The 15184-nt window shown below is 41.3% G+C and overlaps 2 protein-coding genes across 2 annotated transcripts; one reads left to right on the top strand and one right to left on the bottom strand.

Annotated features, from left to right (window-relative positions):
• Nucleotides 1-1152: 1152 nt before the first annotated feature.
• si:busm1-163l24.3 lies at nt 1153-8922 on the bottom strand. Its single transcript, XM_044050663.1, has 6 exons — nt 8799-8922; nt 6385-6568; nt 5882-5985; nt 3104-5785; nt 1659-1867; nt 1153-1584 (listed from the first exon to the last, which is right to left on the bottom strand). The coding sequence occupies exons 2-6, from the start codon at nt 6566-6568 to the stop codon at nt 1512-1514; spliced, it is 3252 nt and encodes a 1083-aa protein (XP_043906598.1). The 5' UTR covers nt 8799-8922; the 3' UTR covers nt 1153-1511.
• Nucleotides 8923-10407: 1485 nt separating this feature from the next.
• phb (prohibitin) lies at nt 10408-13983 on the top strand. Its single transcript, XM_044050668.1, has 7 exons — nt 10408-10501; nt 11024-11117; nt 11969-12130; nt 12396-12538; nt 12642-12758; nt 12852-12947; nt 13067-13983. Exons 2-7 carry the CDS (start codon nt 11033-11035, stop codon nt 13277-13279), a joined length of 816 nt encoding a protein of 271 aa, XP_043906603.1. The 5' UTR covers nt 10408-10501; nt 11024-11032; the 3' UTR covers nt 13280-13983.
• The last annotated feature ends 1201 nt before the right edge of the window (nt 13984-15184 follow it).

Genomic DNA, 15184 nt, shown 5'->3' with positions numbered 1-15184 from the left:
ATGGGTTCCCAGTCATTCCAGACACTTGCAAGTCATGCAAGAGCACTTAGCGATTCAGAAATGCACAGGAGGAAAAAAAGTATTTCAGAGTCAGTGATAATAAAATGCAGTTTTAGTTTTCATAAACACTCAAAGAGGTTTAGACAGCGAGTGTGGCACTGCTCCTCTGTTTGTCTTGGCTTGTTTTAGCTGAACTCATCCACACAGACACCCATCGTTCAGCTTCACCGCGAGCTGAATTTCTTCCTCCTTTTTTTATGGTTTCTCCGGTCATTCCAAACAACGACAAAAAAAACACAACTTCACTTTCAACAACTTCACTGCACAAACTGTCATCTCAATGTCCCTTCACTCCATTGCAGTTTGATGCAAGCTTCAGCACTGCAAAGCCAGTGGATTGCTTCCAAATGCAGAGCCACTTTGTTCACTCATCAACACTGAAGAAGACAAACAGCCACATCTGCCTGCAGTTATTGTTTCCTTAGCAGTCCATTATAAAGATTATGCAACGCAGCAACATCACAGCAACGTTCAGAGTGAAGTACAACCTCGTCGCGTTCAGTGATAGGACCCGCGCAGGGTCGACCGGAAGACACGCGTGTGAACGCAGAGCTCGCCGTCTTTTTCCACGTTAGTTTTGAATTCACTGTAGAGCCACGGTGTCGGAGAAAGGAATGCACTTCCAATTTTTCAAGTTGCCAACTGAAGCCAATCCACTGCCCCCCTGTGCCACCTGACTCCCTGTCCTCACGGTCATGGCCAGCTGGCACAGTCATGAAACCTATCTCTGGGAATGCTTTAGACACTTGTATGACATCACATCCGTCCTGTTAAAGAGTTCACTCACCACTGGCTAATTTCTACAAGGCATAGCTAACAAGTTGATTTCTTTCTCAGCTCGTACTCAGCTCTGTCTTTCCTTTGCACACACACACACACACACACACACACCCCGTGGTTGCAACCTTCTCGTCTCGACTTTGTTTTTTAAACCCTTTGAAATGATGCTGCTTCTGTGCTTGACTCTGGGTTTACTGCGTGGTGCCATGTTGTCCACATGGCCTCTACAGCTTGTAACGCTTCAGTGTGTAATGTTACCATATGCCTTACATGTTTTCCAGGACTAATAAAAAAAAGCATAACAAAATAAAATGTCAGGAGATGAGCTCATTTATTTCTGTGCCCATTCTAAAAAAAATAACAGATCTTTCAATTGTTCCCTTAATATTCATAAAACAACACAAGAACAAAAAATATATACATATGCATATGTACTTGCACACTCAACAGTATAAAACGCATCTTTCAAAATGAGCTGTCTAGCACAGGAATGTTAGGAATGTTTTTAAATAATGGAGAGATTAAAAATCCCACTTAAAACATAGATTATCACTTTACCTTTAAAAATATACAGCTGCAATAAGAGAATTAACTCCATCATCTAAAAAAAAAAAAAAGGATTTAAGACTATAAAATTATGTAAGAACTGATTATTCTTGCAATTGGGCCAGTCACTCCTCTATCCCATGGGTGGTCAGGGCCTGGGACAAGCGAGTCAAGTAAGTGGAATCCGGGTAACCACTCCTGAAAGAGACGCAGAACAAAGACTTGTGAACTGATGTTTGTCACCTTTGCCTCATATTGCCTGCCACACTCACCCTGCTTTGCCTCCATGTAGACTGGTCTTGTGTGGGATGCAGTCCCAGGTGACCCGAGCGGCCGCGTCTTTGCCCGCCACTTTGAAGGTGAGTCCCAGTCTGAAGGCTTTCTCCATCCTGTGCAGCAGCTTTCTCGCCTTCTCACAGTCGGGAAGGAAGGCTTCAAACACGCCCCCTTGAAATGGGTTTCCTGGAGATGGGTGATCCCTCTGGTAGGACAGAGAGGAAAAAACACAGTCATAAACAAAGGCTGGAGGTATTACCATACATAAGTCGTGTTATTGAAGCTCAATTTGATGGTGTCACCCTGTGCAGCGGTGCAATGTTTGCAAAGGAAACAAGCTCATGCAGCGTGTTGCTTTCAGATCGCAGCAGACCAAGAAACAAATGCACCATTTCCTACGCAGCACTACAATATCAGTCAAGTTAAAAGGAAATGTAACATGTTATTAGTCCTATGTGCAATATAACGCTCTCACTTCAAGAACAATATCTCACGTGCAATCCTGTTTTATTCTGATACTTAATGTATATGCTGTGTAGTGTCGTCTATTTGCATAACCTTAATAGTCATTATCTTCTATTGCACATTCATAGATGTGTAAAATGTACGTTTATTAGGGCTGCAACAATTATTGTTTTTGTTTTTTCAATAATTACAATACATTTTCTGATTTTTCAGCTTCTTCAATGTGAATATTTTCTGGTTTCTTTGCTCCATATAACAAAGAAATCATTAAATCGGAATAATTTTTGGTTTGTGGACGATACAAGACATTTGAGAACATCATCATTTCCAGGTTTAGATCAACATTTTTTCAATATTTGCAGATATACCAAGCAAGTTCTCGAATGAATTTATTATGAAAATAATCTTTAGTTGCAGCCCTCATGTTTATTATTTATGACCTTTACTGTCTTTGCTGCTGTGGCACTATAAATGTCCCTATTGTGGGACTTATAATAATTATCACTCTGGTCTTGTAGTAGGACTGGGCAATGTGAATAAAAAGGTTACGATTAACATTTTCAAATAGGTCAGTATCGCTAATTATGATAAATGTCAGACAAATAAAGACTGATTTTTGCTTTTGGGTAAAAGTTATTGAAACCCATAAATTGTGGTTTTGGAATTTTTATGGGCAGAAAACAAATATTTCACATCTGGCAAAAAAAAACAAAAACTGATAAACCTCCATGTTCCATGTGGGGCATAAACATTATACTGATTTACTGTACAATGAACATTACAACTGGAGAAATTGATATTGTGATATGTATTGTTAATGGATTATTGATATTGCCCTATCACATAGTTATTGAAGTTGCAATCAAGATCCTGCACCTTTGTGAATTGGTAAAGCCATTGCTGTTTCTCCTGAGGCTAACACTTAATGTGCACATTCTGTAAAAGGCCTCTATCAGAACCGATGTATAAAACTCACCCCTTGGACACCATCGGGGATGCAGTAAGTGATCTTGATGACAGTGTCCTTGCTGTGACCAGGTAGGCTCATGTGTAGCTTGGCGTGGCTCATGTTGCCCTGGATGCCCTGCGGCGTTGGCTCTTTTTCGTGACACACTCTGCAGTGGACATGCACTGCGGCCAGACACTTGGTGCACATGGTAGCGCCACACTTGGTTCTCCTCACCGACGCCCCATTGTCCCCACACACACAGATGAACCCCGTGTCTCTTTGGCCTGACCTGGTTTCCATTCCCGGCCTTTCCTGCATACTGTCCTTCTGGGTAGTCTCATGAGCAGTTGCTGACCCGACTCCGTTCACACGTCTTAAATTTCTCTCATTTTCTGCTGTAGATAAGTTGACGAGGGTTTCGGTTTTCTGTCCATCCATCTGCATTGAACCAAGGTTTTTTACTTTCTCCTTAATGACAGGATCTTTTCTCACTAATGGTTGATTGACAGGTCCATTCACAATCTCTGTCTCCACGAAGTCCCTTTTTTGTTTGGGTTCTCCTTTCTCCTTTCCACCAGCGCCCTCTGCTTTGTCCACTTGGCTCTCTGGCATCGCCTGGGATTTACTATTGCGATGTGAAATAGCACTTTGATCTTCACTCATTTGTAAAGAAGTGGATGGATTCCTGTTGGAGGTAGAGGGGCTATGGGAGTCTCGATGTTGAGGCGTTTGGGCCGAATCTCCAGAAAACACCTCGCGCAGTGTAGCGGCTACTTTAGAACACAGATGTATTGGACCAAGAAGGTACAAAGTATCTTTCAGAAACAATAACGTAACCTTCTTGAAGCGGCTACGCACTTCAGTACAGCAACTCTGTAAAGTTTCGTCTGCTGGATCGGTGATACCCAGGTCTGACAAACGCAGCTCGTGCACAGAGAAGTCGATACTAACCAAATCAACCTGCTTCTGTAAACCCAGCTGACATGAATTGACTTTAAACACATCTGTTCCACTTAAGGTGATAGTCACGTCTCTACTACCGTGTGGATGGTTTTCTTTTATCTGGACATCAGAATCAGTTGTAAGGCTGTCCACTCGGGCGCTGTAGGCTTTTTTTATGTGCTGCCACATCACCTTGGAAACTTTGATCTCGGCACTATAGACCTCTGGGTTCTCCTTGCCTGTTTGGGTACTGAAGCTGGAGGACCTGCCCCTTGCTCTGACGGTAGACTTGCTAGAGTCGTCGTGACTCCTTTGACTCACGTCAGCCTTCTGCTGCAGTGTTCCTGAGAAACTACTGGCTCGCTTCACTGTGGGCGCAGACTCTGCTGCAGGAAGTGTATTACGTCCCGACAAACTGGAGGGAGTAGTGCTGTCGGGGAATGTTAGAATCTTGGGCCAAACATCTATTACATTTGACTGCAGTGATGGTTTATTCTGCATAACTGAATTCTCAGTATCTGCTCTCCTAAACAAGATGTCCCCTCCAGTGTTTTGGGGTTCCTCTCTGGAGAATCTTTCTCCAGAAATCCCTGCTGCTTCGGACAGGACGTCGTGCCCTAATATTGGCCCAGTGTGTGTTAGTCGACCAGAAGACAGACGCCCCCGTAGGGTGAATTCAGCTGGTTGATTGCCTAAAGTAGTCAAACCTGAATCCTTGAACCGAGCTGCAAGTTTACACTTTCTGGCTCCTTCAACACTCCTCTGATCCTCCCCTGACCTCGGCAGTGGGTCCCTATCATTGTCCAGACACCCTTCGATGGAGGACACTCTCACATCTTCAGCAGGACTTGAATCATGTGTTGAATATCTAAGAAGACTGGCTACATCGTCTTTCTTCGGACTCACTCTGTCGTGTTTTAGAAGAAGGGTTTGCTTGGCTTCAGACACGTCACTACTGCTCCCAATTATGTAAATATATTTGTCATCTTCGTTCAGAAGCAGCTTGGGTAGTTGGACCTTTAAGCTCTGTACCACCTTTTGCAGTCCTGCACTTGAAGAAGACAACAGACTCTTCGGGAGCTGATCTCGACGAATCTTGCTCTCATTCTCTTGGTAAAGCCTGCTAATTGCCTTGTGTGCCATCTCCAGGCGCTGCTGCTCGTTACCACTCTTCCTCCCTGCATTTGTAATTTGTAGAAACAGAGTAGTCAACCCCTGGCTTGTCACATCCACCACCTCAACACCGTACTGACTGAGGATGAGTTGGTATTCCTGGCAGCAGTTTTTCTGCAGGTACTGGAACATGTCCGCATCCAAAATCAGTAGGAAGTCCTCTTCTGAAGTGGCGGGACCCCCCAGGTGCTGCAGATCTGCACCTTCAGCTTGGCCAATATCTCCGCTGCCATCATCGCAGCGTGCCAGGTCACTGTGTGTGCTTGTGTTGTACTCATACGACAGACTTTGTTCTCTTTGCTTATGGGGTTTCCTGCTGTGATTTCCTGAGCCCTGAGTATGAGACCTCTTTGCCATCTGAAACGACCTGGAGCCAGTGGGGTCAGGTTGACATGAGCCTTTGTCTGCTGATAGTGGGCCAAGTAAGTGAGCCAGGGCAGCCTGGACCTCGGTGTAGGTACCACATAATGTACAAATGTCTTCATTTTCAGAGTTTATCTGGACATCGGGGTGGCTCTCGTGGAGGCTTGTCAATGCCAGAAGACCCCCAGGAAGCTGACTACACTTGACGGTTGCAGCTAAACTTAAGACGACCTAGAATTATAGAAGGAGACAGACATTTGACTGTGTGTATATATATATATATATATAAAACATGTTTGTCGTTAAATACATGCTAATTAAACATACCTTGTCTGGCCCTGGGCTTTCATGCTGCTCTGTCACAGTGAGCGTATGTTTCTTCCCGTCCACTTCCAGGATGTGCCGGCTGTGTTGAACAACTCTCTGTGCCACTGTGTGAGAGGGGTCACCAGAGGGAAATCAATCTCAGTCCGTGAAGCATCCTGACGTAGCGATTTCACCACTATACTGACTTGCATGCCAACATTCCAGCTCCTTGTAAATCAGTGGCGACAACCAATGCGGTGCAATAACTTAGTAGTACTTTGAAAAGGGTTGCGGGCAAAGTTTGGAGTCTTTAAAGTTAATGAAACATTTTATGTTGTGCCGTGAGACCTGTTTTTTAATGTACTTGATATAGTGCAAATTATTCTTCAAAGAATACCCTTCTTATTGGTGTGGGGAAAGGGCATTTATAGTGCAAAGCAAGTGCATAATTAAAAAAAAGAAAGCACACACACACCCCACACAATTCATATGCATAGAGGTGCACACAACATGACCCTGCTGACCTTCACGTTCCTCAAAGGCGATGAGGGCAGACACAGAGATTGTCTTGACAATGGCGACAGAGTCCACCTCCCCTCCTCCGTTCTTGGCTCTCAGGAAGTGGATTTGAAGCTTGTCTCTCAGTCTGTCATCTTCAATGTCTGTGGGCAGACCACTCACCCTGACGGTCCTGCCCCGCTCTGCCATCTGCTGGGAGAAACACAATCACTGCACTGCTGTGAGGGACTACACTCTCGGGGTGATTACAGGCAGCAACGCAGGGATCTCATCAGTGTGTAGAAAAAAAAGTGAGAGTGAACATCGATATGATCATAATGCTGCTGCTGCTGATGATGATGAGGATTTATAACAAAGCCTAGAAACAATGGCTGTTTTGAGAAGCTGCCATTGTTGGTATCAGGGATTCCTGCAAAGACCCCACCCTTGCAAACAGGGACAAGGACATTTTTGATAATATCACACCCTCTATTGGGGTTTGTGGGACACTGCATCAACATAAAAAAAAAAAATGTTTTATTTCAGCTGCCATCATCTCTCTAATAATTCAAGTGTATGCTTGTCCTGGCCAAAATGCAGGTACTGCACTAGTTCTTTCAAGGATCGTCTGTCTGTTCTTTTGTCTGTGGTTCTGTCTGTCTGTCTGTCCCCAACACTTGCCTCAAAAGCACTTTGATGCCTCTGATGGTTGATGAGACAAAGTGCCGTGCACATGATGCTGAGTCAGGTGAAGCCAGAGACGCTTGGATGGCGAGTGACAAAGTCTGTCTGCCATGTGTTTGGGTCCCGGGCTGGTTTATAGAAACTTGCCCAGCAAAGTCAGTAGAAAAAAAAACATTGTAAATGGTAGCATCATTTTCAAAGATTAGATAAAAGGAAAATCTGCATTTATCTGTGGGGAGTATGGGAGCTAGTTAACCACAGAAGGATATATGATTGTGTTTTATTGCTGCTTTAATTCATTTTGTTAGTAATATTTGCTTCTTGCACCAAGAAATGTTGTGTTTCCTTATCAGTCCACACATTCCTCTTTTCCATCGTAGTGTCTGCCATTTCCACTGTTTTCCCAGTACAGCAAAATGTGATGGTGGGAGGATCATTTCAGTCATGTGATTTCGAAAGGTCTTCGTTTTTTAATTTGCTGAAAATTTGTACGGCTGCAAGCAAAAAATGCCTCTAAAAAAAAGAAATATAACCACTATTAGGGGAAAATTACTTGTTTCAAGCTAAATGACCTGCCAGTACACAAAGTAAATGGCACTTTTCAGCCTTAATAAGTAAATAAGTCCCACAAATTGTGTGATTAGATAAATACACTAAATTCAAGTCAGTTACACTAGTACAGACTTTCACTTTTTGCCTTCAAATGACACTATTCGAGATTCAAGAATCAACAATACTTTATTGTCATTATGCATACATTTGGTAACTGTGAGAACAAGCACACTATAGATGTTTTGGGTGACAGTGGACAGAGGAACACTGAATCCCACTCTCTCTTTGCTGTATAAGTGTGTTGGTTGGATCAGTCACAGGAGGCGCTGGATCCTATCGGCTTTGCTCCCAGGATATTCTCTCACTGTCTGTTCAAAGGGTGACTTGTGAAAAAAGGGGCTTTTACAGTTTGCTGCTCCCTTTGCCTGGAATGAACTGCAGAAAGATTTAAATACTTGTACTTCTTCACTGGATGTTTTCAGGAGCATGTTGGGCGACTTGGAGGCAAACACATCTGTCTGTGGGAAGTTCTAGCTGTTTTATGGAGGTTGTGTATAGTATGGATGTATGGCTGCTGACTGTTGTAACTCTCGCCATGGATGCCTCATACAGCCACACAAAAACTGAACTATCCCTTTAATTCTCTACTTACTCCTATGTTTTATATTTAACTGTATCGGCTTTAGAGCTACATTTTTAAGTGAAAATCATTTGCATACACATGAACGTTAAATGTGCAAATGATCAGTGAAGTGCGCAGATTGTGTTTACGCCCCTTTATCCTCCCCCCTTCCCAACTGCAGTTTGTGTTGATGGCAACACATCAACAAAGCACAAACTCCACCAACGGCAGTATTTATTTATTTATAACGGGGTTTTTTTTAGCCTATGTGGCTTTCCAAATAATCGATATTTAGTGATAACCGGTTTAGATTTTTGGGTCAAATGTGTTGATTTCCTCTAAACTCTCCCTACAGAGTCTGACTGTAGACTAAATGTAGATACGAGAGGAAATGTGAGCAGACGTTGAGGAGAAAGAGTCACAAGAGTCACAATCAGAGCCGACGAGGAAGTGGCAGAGAAGAATGAGAACACACGAACACATCTGCTCACATCTACCGACGGACCGTGTGTGTGTGTGTGGACGCGACGCTGCTACGATTCTGTCAGAAAACCACGTCTCACATGTGTGAACATTACTGACCTGAACGAGTGTTCGGCGGGCGCTTTCTCTCAAATCTCCACCCGTCAAACCAACCGTCACACTTTACAAGCCACTGCGGGAAAAGTGAAACTAACTACACACTCAGTCACTGCCGCGTGTTTCCATGTATCTGCGCCAGAGGGCGCTCAAGTGCGGCCTGCGTGTTGTGTGCATTGTTGTAAACCTGTTTCTACTCCTTTATGAACCGCAGGGAAACGTTGGAGGTCAGTTTGAGTGTGTTACACTACACCTTTAATTACAAACCTTTACATTCACAGACACAGGAAACATAAACAAATGAATGAGGCTCTTAAAGGAAAAAATAGGCATACATGGATAAAATAAAAGTATAGTTATACATTATCCCTTTGATGCCCTTTGATGTAGTCGTACCACACCAGATTCACATTTAAAAACAACCAGGTGCTTTACAAAGTAAAAGGCATATATATGTATATGTAAAAACAACAACAATAATACAAAATGGTAGTGTCCGGGTTGACTATGCTCACCCTGAAGGCCAAGGAGAACAGGTGGGTCTTTAAAAGTGATTTAAAATGTTCAATGGTTGCATTATTTTATGCCACATCTGGACTCTTGTTATTTACAGATAAATCCATGCACCTCTGCACCTTCATGGCTTTGCACAAGCTTCAATCATGTGCACTCTGCTCGCATTCATTGTTTATGACTGGATTGTTCAGTTGCATTCTAATATTTTTAAGCCATACTCTCTAAATAGCTGCAGTTATGTTGTCATATGTTATATTCTTATCCTAGTATTTAGACATATTTCCCAAAAAATGTTCACATGTGGCCCTAATCGTCTTCCATATCAGATGTGGAGGATGTTCATATATTTAAATACTGTTTATTTATACTGTATATTTAGAATTATAATAACCTAGTCCTATTGTTTGTGGAAATTAAAAGTAACCGACTTTAAAATAAATAAAGCAATATTTGGATTTCATGTAGTTTGTGCTTGAGAAATCCTGCCTGGCATACAGTAAATATGTGGATAAGGACAAGTTTCGTCGGGTTTGGGTTGGTTTTCAATATCACACTTGATGTAAGACATTGGATGTGATTTGCAAAATATTAAAACACTTTTATTTATCACCTTGATCTCTAAATAAGAGGTGTTCACTTTGAAAGTAATGAAATGAAAATATATATAAAAAATATAGTTAAAAAACCCAAAAACTTTTTGGTTTTTTTCAAAGCGACAAGGAACCACTGCAGAAGGTCTGAAGAGCCACATGTGGATCCAGAGCCACAGGTTGTAGACCCCTGGTATAGGCTATAGCAGGTTAGTTTGGACTTTATTGTTCACAATAGAGTTTAAAATTCAGTAAAAAAAAAAAAAGTTTGCTTACAGACAGTTACATCCATTTAACAATGTCATTCAACAATTTAATTGCATGATTTCTTTCTTCCTCTTTTGTTGTGAATTGTGGGATCATCATAGTATAGTATACATACAGAATGGGTTCACTCATACTCCCAAACCAGTATGTTGCAGTAATGCCCGTTCCTCACTACATTGGACTCGAACTACAACCACCATAGAAGAAGAGCCTTATGTTTTGTCCAATCAGAGGGTCCGTTGCTTCATCCAGTGCGCATGCGCACAAGAGGAGTCACTTCATGTGTGTTACGTCGTGTCCGGTGGAGGTCACAGACATCTGAGATAAACCGAGGTTAGTAGTCACATGCAGTGGTGATAACGACTTGTAATGTCAAAAGTTTGTCTACCATAACTAAGAAAGAACATAGGAAACGCTAGTTGTACGTGTTATTCGTAGAAAACCTTGTAGATTTAATAGAGTCTGCGAGACACGCTAACATGCGCACCCGGTGTGCTATTCGGACTCGACAGACACGATTAGAATTTTCGTTTTAATGTGTATTTCACGTGTTGTAAGTGGTTGTTGTTTTTTGTCATGCATTGTCAAATTTGTTCTAACGCATGACGAATTTAGCACAGGTTGCCTCACTTCACAGCTAGCTGCTGAGCTAGTGCTAGCTTAGTGAGCTAACACCAGCAGCCTTGGCAGCAGTCAGTCCAAGGCCACAGCCTTTCAGCTGTCAGTGGAAAGTGTGGCTTTATCCTGGCTTCATATAAACACCGCCACGCACGATTAGATGATTGATAGTGGAGAGGAATAATGTTGGATTAAGTGCACTCAAAGTGACCGTCTCCTCTTCCTCCTCTGCTCCAGGTTGCTGTCATGGCTAAGCTTTTTGAGTCTATTGGGAAGTTGGGGCTGGCCCTCGCCGTCGGTGGAGGTGTTGTAAATTCTGCTCTTTTCAACGGTGAGTGCACATGATGCTGATCGAACACACATGCACTTAATGCTTCTGAATCCTAAGATGTATGAATTTGATGCTTGTGAACTTGTTCTCAGGGTTAGATACCGACACATGCAGAGGTTATATTGTCTTTTCTCTGGTGTTGCAGCAGATGTAGAAATAAATGAGCTTAAAAAGTAATTGTTGTAGAGGGCACTAGCATAGAAGTCAAGGAGGTAGCAGCCTAATTAGCCTGTTGTATTCATTAGTCACATTGGCAGATCTTGGTGTGTTAGCCGATGTCCACTGATACATTTTAAAGCCAATATCTGCCAATGAGGATAATTATAATATATAATAATATTGTGCATCCCGAGTTGATGTATTAGATAAACATCTTGTTGATCAGTCACTGATGCAAGAATTCCAGAAAGAATAGCTGCTTTACTTTGCATATATATATATATATGTATATGTATATGTGTGTATATATATATATATATATATATATTTTTTTATTTATTTTAATATTGAGTTATTGAGTCCAACAAAACATGAAGTTGATCAATACTTTGACCACTAGTTAATGGAATCCTCAATCGACTTGTATGGCTTTCTTAACTGAAAGATGCTGAAATGATTAACTTAAGCTTCAGTTTCAAGCTTCATGTGCCTGAAGTGTTTTTAATGTTGGTTTGGTAAAATTAATGAATATATTAGCAGCAGCCCTGTAACAGCATGCAGCATTTCAGGAATATAATTCACATGAAAAGTTCTCAACATAACTGTTGCAGATCTTTTTCCAGTAAAAACATGTATGCCTCATACACAAACCCCATCGTTCTAGAGATTAATCATCTGTTTTTGTTCCACAGTGGATGCAGGGCACCGGGCTGTGATATTCGACAGGTTCAGAGGAGTGCAGGATGCCGTTGTTGGTGAAGGAACCCATTTCCTCATTCCCTGGGTTCAGAAGCCAATCGTCTTTGATTGTCGTTCCCGTCCACGCAATGTGCCTGTCATCACCGGCAGTAAAGGTACACCAGTGATGCTTTTTATGTCTTTTTGATCCTGCTAAATCTACATTGATGCTTAAAATAACTTCTGTATGTGTTTTCGTGTCAATATAACTGGCTTTTTTGATATCTTGGCATTTAATTGTATCCCAATATAAGAGTTCTGTTTATAGGTGGTTTTGAAATGATTTAAACTTTCTACATTCTATGAACAATTTATTAATTAAGGACAAACATTTTAGGCTAATGTGCACAGTGAGTTAACTCTGAACCGTTAATCCCACAGATCTGCAGAATGTAAACATCACACTACGTATCCTCTTCCGGCCGGTGACCAATCAGCTTCCACGAATCTTCACCAGTATCGGGGAGGACTATGACGAGAGGGTGCTACCATCCATCACCACAGAGGTCTTGAAGGCTGTAGTGGTGAGTGTTGGTCTAAAAGAGACTTGCAGAGAAACAAGTTAGGATTTTAGAGAATGAGCTGATTAAACTGACATGAAAACGACCATGTGTCTCTTTTTCATAGGCTCGGTTTGATGCTGGTGAACTCATCACCCAGAGAGAGCTTGTGTCTCGGCAGGTCAGTGAGGACCTTACAGAAAGAGCCTCCACCTTTGGCCTCATCTTGGATGACGTTTCACTGGTAAGAAGCTGCAGGCAACTTTGGTGACGGTGTTCACTTTATATCTCTGTTTTGGTTTTAACTGGGGGAAATATTTGCCATGTGTTCTTTCAGACACACTTGACCTTTGGCAAGGAGTTTACAGAAGCTGTTGAGATGAAGCAGGTGGCTCAGCAGGAGGCAGAGAGGGCTCGTTTTATTGTAGAAAAGGTATTGTTTGTAACACCCAGATCCCTACTTTTAATGCTTGTCTATTTAAGACTTTGATCAGTCTCTATTTGGGGGAAAGAATGAACAGTTGAATTAGCTTTATTTGTTTGTCCTTTTAGGCAGAGCAACAGAAGCAGGCTGCCATCATCTCAGCAGAAGGTGATTCTCAAGCAGCCTTGCTCATCGCCAACTCCCTAATGGAGGCTGGTGATGGTCTGGTAGAGCTGCGAAAGCTGGAGGCGGCTGAAGATATTGCATTCCAGCTCTCCCGCTCCCGCAACATCACCTACCTACCCTCCGGACAGGGCACACTGCTCCAGTTACCACAGTGATAAAATCTTGCCACATGTTCTCCCCACTGTTGCTGTCTCCACCTGTTTCGTGGTTGGAGGATTCAATAAAGGATTCTCCCAACTTAACACATATTTCTCCCACTTGTTTTCTAACCAACTCTGAACTGGGCCCTGCCGCTTGCAGCAAGGTGGAGACAGTGAGAGGACCATTTTTGGAAGTCCACCCACGTGTAAGGAAGTGGAAATGGGCTATTTGCTCCCACTGTTTTAACCAACATACATATATAGTGCTTTGTTTTGAGAATTGACAATGTAGTAAATTCTGCTAATATTTGTCTTTACTTCATTGTTTCAGATACACAGCACTAAATATGTGGAAAGCAATTGTTTTTCACTTAAAGTTAAAAGTGATTAATTGCCCAGTTAATGCGCTGGAATGTTTTATCAAATAGTTCCAACTATATTCAAATCTGTTCGGTTCAAAGGCTGTGCTTTGAATTCCCACTTTAAACTGAGGATGTATTCATTTGAGTTCTGTTCTGACTGTTTCTGGCTATATGGATTGAGATGACTGAAAAATTACAGCTTTATTAAAGATATTGTCATGTCCATTTGGAATGTGCCTGTTGGAAAGTAGATAATGATCATTCATTCCCGACTATTGTCACTGTGTCTTTAGTTTCATGTGGAGACGGTAGCCCCAAGATTCACAAATGGCTCGGCTTAATAAAATTGTCTTTCTACCCAGTCGTCATGTTTGTTTGAGGCAAGACCTTCGGTTGTAGGGTGTGATCATAAGTGTCACCACTTGAGGGTGCTTTATTACTAATTTTCGATTAAAAAGGAGAAGCAGACATGCATCATTTATCACTGCTCCCCTCACTACTGGTCCATATCATTTCAAAAGACTTCATCTGATGGAAGTCTTTTTTTACATTGCTCTGCTCTGTTTTGTAATTGCTTCCAATAAAGTAAGTCTACAAAAAAAAGACATTCATCTGGCACAAGAAGGTTTTAGTATTGGTATAGTATCTATGCAAAAATTAACAGTTGGAGGTGAAGCTTCAATGATATTACATATACCTCAAGATAAAATGAAGTTATGTAATGTAACAAAACACTATGGATTATGTAAACTTGGATTTAAAGTGGTGATGCACAAGCAATCATTTAAGTCTGAAACTGATGTAATGTGTTCATAATGTATTGATAGAAATAAGTAATTGAAGTCTTGCAGCACTCAACTGAAAGATGCTTATTCAAAAAGTACTTCAAGTCAAATTATGGCCCATGGGTGGTTTCCCACCAGAGGGCATTCCAGCTTTGAATAAAACTGCCCAGGTTTAAATAAAGCTGGGCCATGTTTGTTTAAAAATTGATGTGAAATGATGAACTTTAATGTCTGAGTAATATGTCAACTGTAAACCCAGTTAAATAGTTGTGGAAAAATATAAATATAAAGGTGAATTTGTACCACCTTCAGTTTGCTTATAACTACATTTATTTAATTTTTTATCATGACCATTATTTTATTATTTTTTCCCTTGAATTATCCCTGCTTATTTGCCTTTAGCTACTCTAGGCAACAATGATACTATATTTACAGAGAAGAATCAACATGATAATCACTAAAATAATTCCATAATTCCATATAACAATACAAATTTGAAATGAAGAAATATGGCAGAATTTTGTAAAAAAAAAGAAAGAAAAATATGTGAAGCATTTTGAGAGACATCTGTTAGAAATATAATTAAAGTTTGATTGGAAGATAAAGTGGTAGATAATGAATAAGTGAGTAATAAAGGAGTGAATCGATAAAAATGGTCACAAATAAAATGATTGAACGTGTATTTGTGTGCTTTATGTGTGTATATGTGTACAAATTTGATGTTGAGTACTTATGTATTGCTTTTATTACTTGTTTATTACAGTTTATAAGTG

Source organism: Solea senegalensis, linkage group LG19 (assembly GCF_019176455.1).
Source record: "Solea senegalensis isolate Sse05_10M linkage group LG19, IFAPA_SoseM_1, whole genome shotgun sequence".
NCBI lineage: Eukaryota > Metazoa > Chordata > Actinopteri > Pleuronectiformes > Soleidae > Solea > Solea senegalensis.
This window is presented reverse-complemented; position numbering and strand designations above follow the sequence as displayed.

Coding starts and splice junctions, on each gene's coding strand:
- si:busm1-163l24.3 (XM_044050663.1), bottom strand. CDS start 6,568: ATGGCAGAGCGGGGCAGGACCGTCAGGGTGAGTGGTCTGCCCACAGAC. Junction 5,986..6,384: donor CGCCTTTGAGGAACGTGAAG/GTCAGCAGGGTC, acceptor CCTCTCACACAG/TGGCACAGAGAGTTGTTCAA. Junction 5,786..5,881: donor AAAGCCCAGGGCCAGACAAG/GTATGTTTAATT, acceptor CTATAATTCTAG/GTCGTCTTAAGTTTAGCTGC.
- phb (XM_044050668.1), top strand. CDS start 11,033: ATGGCTAAGCTTTTTGAGTCTATTGGGAAGTTGGGGCTGGCCCTCGCC. Junction 12,539..12,641: donor AGGTCTTGAAGGCTGTAGTG/GTGAGTGTTGGT, acceptor TCTTTTTCATAG/GCTCGGTTTGATGCTGGTGA. Junction 12,759..12,851: donor TCTTGGATGACGTTTCACTG/GTAAGAAGCTGC, acceptor GTGTTCTTTCAG/ACACACTTGACCTTTGGCAA.